Raw genomic sequence first — 8,566 nt, 5'->3', positions numbered from 1 at the left:
GGAAAAAAAGGGCTCGAGGTCCGGTGGGTCCCGGGAACCACGGGCCCCTTTTTTTAAGGGGCCACTGGCAGAAACGCGAGAGAAAGAGAGCTCGAGCCATTCAATAGCTCCGCATTTGCAGATTCCATCGTCCATAAATCATAGCAAGGGCAGTCTCGCGGAGTTTATTGCACAGGTACGTCGTGTCCGCTGGCCATCTTTGAAAACGGCTATTATCTCTTCTTTTCTGGACGGCCATTTCTAACGTGATGAGTACTCTTTTCATCTTTTCTAGATAACATGTCTGTTCTGGTTCGAAAAAGCGTCGAAACTTAACGCCATCCTGAACGCCTCATCTTCGCCGAGTTACCATATCCCACCTCTTACGCCGGAGTCGATACCAACAATAGGTTTTCGGAAATGGGTAACTACAATCCTTTCTACGACCCAAGTCAGCCAAAATGTTGCCATCTTGGCCCTGCTGTTCATCTACCGCCTGAAGAAGTCCAACCCTGTTGTGAGAGGGAAACGAGGAAGCGAATTCAGACTGATGACAATTGCTTTGATGATAGGAAATAAGTGTATGGCCAGCCTTTTTTTTTGAATCTACCCTCTAACTGGTTGGACCTGTTTGATGTCATGATACTGATTGGGTGATAGTTCTGGACGACAATACATACACGAACAAGACCTGGGCCGAAGTATCAGGTATCTCGGTCCAGGAGATCCATATAATGGAGGTTGAGTTCCTGAGCAATGTTAGATATAACTTGTTTGTGACCGAAGAGGAATGGGATCAGTGGCACACGAAGCTCGGAATTTTTGCAGCCTATTTTGCCAAAGCCTCTCGACTTCCTCTCGATAACGAGGCGCAACCCACCACACCGACTACTATGCAACCCTCTCCCCATCTCACCCCCACGACTCCCACCTCAACTAGTCACCTCCCCGTCCGAACTCCTAAGCTACCTTCGCCTTCCGGTCTGCCATCATACGTACCGCCACGACATCAGATATATACACCTGCGACTGCGCCCATTTTGGGACACCCGAGTTTATCTCCGCGTCAGTCGTCATGGAATGTAAACTCAACTTCGGGTCTGCATCGAAAACGAAGCTGGGATGGACCAGTAGAGGAACCTCCTTCCAAGAAAATGGCCATATCCACTATGTCAGGCCTGGCGCCTCTTCCATCACTTCCACCTATGACGGCTGTCACTGGAGGCCATATCCCACCTTTGACAATTCCATCCGTTCCACAATCAGAAATGCCCATGCTACCCTCGTCTCTGCCACAACTTCCACGGCTCAATTTTGCACTGGCGCAACAACACCCTGCTGGCCCGCCATATGCCCCTCAATCGCAAAGCCAACCCCACTTCCCACAGTGCACTCGTGCCATGGCCACAGTGTACCCACCACCCGTCAGCACCTGGAGCCAACGCACTCCACCAACCACAACATTGGCTCCCATATCGCATACCCTTCCTAATAACTCTACCAACTATCCCGACCAATCCAAACGCCAAAGCCCATCGTACGCCTCAACCTCTGCCGCTATATCTCCCGCTCTTTCTGCATACTCTGTACATACACCCACTCGGCTTTCCCCATCCTTCATCGACAGAAACTCCCCCTACCGACCCGTTCGGCAAGTCAACACGCTGCTGTATCCTCCCCCATCCGCCTCCATGAACCACGTTCGTCATCTCCCGCTCGACCAGATGCACTACCAGCCATTGGGGAAGGCCGTAACCGAGCGGAAAACTGGCGTCCTGCCTTACTCCCATAACAGCAACAGCGGTGAAATGTGGTGTGAATCGCAACCGTACCTGCATTCCAGCTTTCCGCAACACCACCATCAACATCATCAACAACAACAGCGGCAACCACTATATCCAACCCAATCGTTTCATTGAAACAGTTGAAACCAACCATCCCAAAACGCTGAACATAAAGAAGCCCATAGATAACTATTGACGATCCAATTTATTGCGACTACTTGTCAAGGGCGCACACACTTGGCGGTTTTCTGTATTGTTTTTGTTCTCTGGTTTTCTCCCGCACTGTTTCAGTATCTGGCGAGGCTGTACAACGCGATTTCCCACTCATTCTCCAGTTATTGACTTGACTTTTCTTTTCTAATCTTTTTACTCGATGACGAATACCATTTTTCCATTTCAAACCATTACCAGAGCAGAGCATTGGATCGGAGTTTCGCTTTAGATGGGTTTTAACCATTTTATTTGATTGATATTTTTTTGTTTCCCATTCCATCTTTGTGGGTATTTATTATTATTATTGTTGTTATTTTTGGCTTTTCTTTTCTCTGATTGTTTCTTTCTTCTATATTCGAATCCTTGTCTCGATTCGTTCGGCTTTTTTTCACTTCTCTGCCTCCCCCCTTTTTTTTTGTTGTTTAAGGAACTTCATAATGATTTGCATAGGAATTTCATCCCAGGGAGGGCTGTTTCCTACATTCCTGCATTCTACTTATTTTTCTATTTTTATTTTATCTTTAGCTGGGGGGAAGTTTTGCGACTTTATAAATTATTTATGATTCTTTATTATTACTTATCACAATTACTCCAGCCGTAATTCTTCCGCGGTTTTCCTTTCCGTTTCTTCATGTTTTGCTGAGCGGGGTGGTAGCTGCTACTTGAAGGAGGGGGGCTGGGGCGGCCTGTGGGCTTAAACTTGCCATACTGTTATTGTTATTATTATTCAACCGCATATATATTCCGTACATATCTGAATTGAGATGGTGAATTGAAGGGCTGAGATGTGATTCTATCTGTGGTATATTGATATGTATGAAGGTACTTATATATATGTCTTTTAGGTGGGATTACTCTCATTCTGGCGGCGCTTTCGGGGGTATGAACGTGGGAGCATCGCGTACATCCACAATGTAGGACGTGGATGGATGGGAAGATGATGCAGGAAGAAGAAGAAGAAGAAGAAGAAGAAGAAGAAGAAGAAGAAGAAGAAGATCCCGATGTAGCTGTAGATGCACCTTGTATTGGGGGTGTATTTTACGGGATTCCTCCGTTTGGCTTCTGGGGTATCACTGGAACTGCTCCGCGCGCGAGAGAGAGAGAGAGCATTGAATCACCAGATACTGCTGCACATACGGAGCGGACTCGTGAGTTCTGTTGGGGGCCGTATCTCAGACCTTGGTCTGTTTGCTGGTAGCATAAGATAAGAAGGAAGAGCTTTCCTTAACCAGTGTTGAGAGGTTCTTTTTTTTTTTAATCTGTCTGCCTTCAGGAGTTTCGTTCCCCCGCTTCTCTTATGTCATATATATATATGTATATATATATATACATACATACATATACTTTTGCATACGTATATATATGTAGTAGAAACTTTCTCAAAATAATTTAATTTATCAATTGGTTAAAGTAGAAGTAAAGTGGAAGTAAAATACAATACAATAAAGTAAAATCAAAATCAAAACCCTCTCCGCAAGCTTGATTCATTCATTTATTCATGTTCTCAGCCTTAAGCCGGCTCTAAGATCCTTTCGTTTCCGCTTATCCACTAGATATATATATATCTATATATCCATGATAAAAGGGACCATGTGGGAGTTTCCAAGGGAGGACTTGTTTGAGAAACCAGCCTCATAAAAAAATAATTCCTCGTTGATCGATATCGTACCGGGGCAAGGCAATTTGAATCAGAAACTAAACCGGGTCGTCTCTTCCCGACCTGGACGTAGTTTTCCCCTTTCCCCTTTCCCCTTTCTTTCTTGTTTTCATTCTGGAGTTCGACCATAGCGTACGGCTGAACAACGAATCCATTCGTCAGGTTTATACCAATGATGAATTTAGAACCTCTTCGCTCGACACGACTGCCGGTGGAAATAGTATCGCCAGAGACAAGCAAAGCAAAGCATTTAAATTACCTTAAAATAACCACACACCGTGTGGTATTAGTCCAGCAGAGCGTCGTGAATTTTTTTTTTATCCGGAAGCAAGTCTCTGAATTTGGTCAAATAACCCAGGATCATCTTCTGGATAGAGCACGCATCGTCGCCGCCCAGGAGCAGGAGGTTTCCGCTCATAAACGTCACGGTATATGAGTAGGGCCATGGAATCAACCGGGTCGACGCGCCGGGCGGAGCGCTCAGGGAAAAATCGCGTATCATACGAGACTAGATGGTTGGGCGGATGTTTCGAGAGGGCAAACCCGGTAAACCCCTCGATCTGCTGGGCGGAAAGCTGAAATATCTTGCGCCCTTTGATGGGGTGGATATAGGCGCTCTTGCACTGTGAGGGAGGGGGAGGGTTTGTGAGAACTTCGTTACGTTACGTACTCACGGGGTATGCTTGAGAAAATTGGGTCTGGGGGATGCACCGCTTTGTTCTAAGAGATGCTAGTATTATTATACCTACCTCCTGACCGGTGGTGCCGCGATCAAATAGAACGACGCCGCCGAATAGACGATACTCGGCCCAGTACCCAACGACATCTGCAACACCGTTTGGATACTGCCTCCATTCCTCGTACTCATCGTGAAATAGCTCAGCTATATTTGGTGGGGCGGGCCGAATTAGCGGATGGCTGCTAGGCGGTGGTGGTGGAGGACAGGCTGGCTTTCTGAGACCTCCTCCTGCCTTGGTGTATAGTTCTGCTGCGATATTATGACAGGCAATTGCAACCAGTTCGAACATGCGCAGCTTGAAACTACTTGACACGAGAGAGGCATCCTGGTATGCTTGTGCACGCTGTAACTCACGATAAGCACGACTAAACTGGGGTTTGAAATATGAGAGCATCTATCTAGAAGAATGTAAAGAAACATCACTAACATCGACGGGAAACGTTACACCGCCAACATGGAAGCGCCGAAGATATTCCCAGACAATTTCTCTCGCCTTGTCACTTGGCATCAGATTCTGAGAATACTCTGGTCGTGGCGTGGGTAAATAGTATTCAAAGTAAGCGTCACGGGTGGGTATGCCATCGACAACCTGCGCAAACGTTTCGAAGGCAAGCCTTGTAGATAGAACATTCAATATGGCTTGTTCCAGAGCGACAAAGTGCTCAGGCCCGAGATCGCTCGCTGGTATCTGTGCCGAGCTAGCCGCCATGAGGTGAGATATCGGGGGTCCAAACACAAGTGAGCCGAATAAAAACTATTCGTGTTCAAGCTCTTGGTGATGAGATGCAGGCGCGAAGTCATCATGTGACGCTCTAGCCGCGGGATCGAACTCTAATTGGATAATCGCCAAATTGACGCCCAGTTCTAAGCGCCCAGGCCTGATATTTGCATCCAAGCTGCCAGAACACGACAGGATATCAACGAGTTACTCCCATGTGAGACAGCTCTGCCTCTGGCTGAGGATCAAGTAATGCTTTCACTCAACGACATGTAGAGTGGTAGCTTTTCGCTCCTTGCAAAATTGCTATCCACTCTCTGCGTACTAGTATCGTTCGTGGTAGGCAGACTCTTGCTTTTTCGGGCCTGCCTGGCTTGCTCCAGTCCAGCTTCTTTGAATACGGCTTCATATTTCTGATCTTACTTTATTTCAATGATGGACACTCGGACATTCATCATTGCCGCACGTCCAACGCAGGGCTCACGCATTACGGAATACCCATCCGACTCAATTGAGTTCGCCCACATTGCTTCGGCGATCTCTATTGCACTAGCCATGCTTGAAAGTGAGCAAGGCACTGCGGCTTTGCGTGATTTAGCATTGGGCTATGACGATCAAAGACTCGGTTCCTGTATGTTCAGCAAAGATGCAGAAGCGGCATATCTGTTTGTTCGGCCCTTTCTGCAGTTACTTCGGTTGAATTTTCCCATAGTTGTTGTGGACGACACCATTCACACCCAAGACTGCTTGGGATACCATGAAAGGGCCGTATGGACAGGGGCCCGTGAATCGTTTAATCCTCGCGCCCAGGGTATTCACCTCAATGGATCCGTAAGTAGTCTTTTAGCTGATCAACAACAAAGAGGACTGTTCTCAAAATTTTGCTTTAGAGGGTGCGAGATATGACATATGCTGCCCAGAGGCCAGAGCAGATCCACCGATTTCGCATGTTCCAGTTCCTCTTTGCTACAACAATAGTACATGAGGCAGGTGCTCACCTATTCATCACCTACATGACCAATGGGCGTGTAAATACGCCTCCCCAAATCACAGCTCCTGGTTTTGGAACACGACTTGTAGGCGAGTCTGGTCGGTTTTACGAACTTGTTTTGTTCGGTGGGACAACCGAGTTTTATCGAGATAGCCAACAGGACGACCGGCAGGTACGGTTTGTTTCCCATCCGATATTATTGGTTTCCAATTGACATGAGCTATAGGCGGGCGTCCCGCACCAAATAGATGCTGATGAAAGAGCCTGGAGAATATCCCCGGTATTTATTGATGCGGTGTGTCGCTATGGTATGTTTTAAAGTCTCAGCTACAATTTCTCCCTTGATCTAAAAAGAGCTACCGCCCTTGAGGACCATATATGTATGTACATTATTTGATTGAGCCTGGGGAGGGTGCTGCTAACGCCCGTTTTTGTTATTCAGAGTTCACTTTTCCCTTCATAAGGGAAGGTGGGGCGATTGATCCTAGCGCCATGCAAAGCATGGGCCGCAACTCTGACGAGCACACAACCAACCCAAGGGATCTGGCTCTGCTATCTCAGCAACGCGCTGTTCGACCAACCCTTGCTCAGTTGCGCGGCCACCAGGTAAATTTTGCTCAGGTCAAACAGGTTCCATTCAATCCTGCGACAAATCTTAGCGTGATTGTCGTTTAGAATGTCTTACTTATTGTTGTGGCAACATATTTTCTTACACTTTCTCAAATTCAATGATATCCATATTTTTGTTATGTTAGCATATCTAGAGGATTTCGGGATTCGGGAACAATATCACAGCGTGTCAACATAAGAAGGTATTCAAATTTGCTTTTAACTTATGTCTAGAGATCAATCATTATCGCATAGATGCCTACTTCAACTGGAAAGGAATTATATATGGCCTCTCATACCTCACATCCTTCTTCCCATGCTTTCGGCATAGAAAAGGAGAAGTCCTCGAAACATGTCAAGCCCACCTATAAATGGATCCGTGCGAATTGCAAGCGATGAAGTAAATGAGGAATCTCCAATGGCACCCTCCGCACCGCCTAAATATCCATTCATCAAATGATGGCGCTCCAAAGGATAGATGAGAATGGACATGCTACGGGTAACCACCAGCTATCATAACGGCCGCGGGAGTCGTGGGCAGGCGGAAGAACTTCCGATTTGAGATATTTGGGGCACGAGTGGCACCATACCGGCTAGTTGCCTTTAAGGTTGCCAATGGCGGTCACATTTATGCCCAGTGGCATCCATGGATCAAAGACAGTCGGGAAGGCTTTCGTTTTACATGTTCGTGCCTAAAAGCGGTTCTCTTTCTTTTTGTTTTCTCTTCGTTTATTGTTATGTAATTATGGATTCTGCTCTGTGCCTGTTGGAGAGGTAAGTTGTACAGCATCTTCGGATAATTCTCCTAATTCTCCAGTCTATCCAATAACGAAATTGTTTGATGGAAGGACCAAGACAAGGTATGCCCACGGGTAGCGCGAACGATTGTGAAATCAGCCTCAGACCACCAAATAAAATTTTCAAATCAAATACCCTCGACTTGTATACATCCAATAACTTGCGCCACATAGGATCTGAGCCTTCAGCTCATGAGTTTCAATCCTATCTGCCTGGATCGGCAGAATCAAATGCCAGCCGGACACTCTCCTCCTACGTGTAGGGTGATTCATCTACAGGAATAGAAGAATTTTGAGGAAATATTTATTGAATTTGATGTCGCATCGCCCAAGGAAACTGTCTGTAACCACACAGGTTGTGGCAGTGAGACCAATTTGATGAAACTTGCAGAGGGTGGATTTCATCAAGTTTTCCCTCCTTACCATGAATGATTGTTTTAAGGTCTTTTGTCAAAATTCCATACCACATCATTCTCCGCAAACGGCAATCATTTGCTGTTGGGGTTGAATACATCGTCATGGAGTTTGCCCATGGCATTTTCCTAGACATCAAATGGGTTGACTTCAACAAAGCGAGAGCGATACATTGTGGCTATTAAGATGGTTCGGAGTTGAAAAGAAGCTCTTCAGCATTCTACTTCCCTCATTCGGAACCTTAAAGGGGGTTACTCTTCTTGACTGTTGGGAAACGTGAACTGGAGTGCACAGAAGGGGTTGGAAGATCCTTCTTCAGAGGATTCTCCTTATAACAGACTTCTACATGGTGTGATTCCTGACACCGCATATTGCTCTTTGCTTGAAACATGTTTCACAATTGTCCGTTTTCAGTTGCCAGAAGACCCAAGAAACCATGTGCACCACACCTCTGCTACTCAGAGTGTAAAGTTTGATAGATGTCTACAATGACAAAGATCTTACCCCCAACCGCGTGTGGTAACAACTAAAATCAGGAGGGCCATTGACCAGCAGTGAACGGTGACATACGGTGATTGTAGCTTGACATCCTTGCCTATTTGAAAACCCCGTTGTCAAACTGGTGACGCTGACGCGCACTTATTCAGCTCAATGGCTTCTTCGTT

General features: G+C 46.3%; 3 protein-coding genes across 3 annotated transcripts; 2 read left to right on the top strand and 1 right to left on the bottom strand.

Annotated features, from left to right (window-relative positions):
- Positions 1-399: 399 nt before the first annotated feature.
- HCBG_07774 (uncharacterized protein) lies at positions 400-1,898 on the top strand (the record flags this gene model as incomplete). The annotated part of the gene is made up of 2 exons (XM_045434823.1): positions 400-430; positions 640-1,898. 2 exons carry the CDS (start codon positions 400-402, stop codon positions 1,896-1,898), a joined length of 1,290 nt encoding a protein of 429 aa, XP_045284129.1.
- A 1,450-nt stretch (positions 1,899-3,348) lies between these two features.
- On the bottom strand, positions 3,349-5,111 carry HCBG_07773 (uncharacterized protein; the record flags this gene model as incomplete). Its single annotated transcript, XM_045434822.1, has 3 exons — positions 3,349-4,256; positions 4,383-4,715; positions 4,800-5,111. The coding sequence occupies 3 exons, from the start codon at positions 5,079-5,081 to the stop codon at positions 3,951-3,953; spliced, it is 921 nt and encodes a 306-aa protein (XP_045284128.1).
- A 182-nt stretch (positions 5,112-5,293) lies between these two features.
- Positions 5,294-6,756, top strand: HCBG_07772 (uncharacterized protein; the record flags this gene model as incomplete). Its single annotated transcript, XM_045434821.1, has 4 exons — positions 5,294-5,921; positions 5,981-6,253; positions 6,308-6,389; positions 6,524-6,756. The coding sequence occupies 4 exons, from the start codon at positions 5,526-5,528 to the stop codon at positions 6,754-6,756; spliced, it is 984 nt and encodes a 327-aa protein (XP_045284127.1).
- Between the last annotated feature and the right edge of the window lie 1,810 nt (positions 6,757-8,566).

This window comes from Histoplasma capsulatum (genome assembly GCF_000150115.1).
Source record: "Histoplasma capsulatum G186AR genomic scaffold supercont2.14, whole genome shotgun sequence".
In the NCBI taxonomy this organism is placed as follows: Eukaryota; Fungi; Ascomycota; class Eurotiomycetes; order Onygenales; family Ajellomycetaceae; genus Histoplasma; species Histoplasma capsulatum.
The sequence above is the reverse complement of the archived record's forward strand: the minus strand, read 5'-3'. Positions and strand labels throughout refer to the sequence as shown.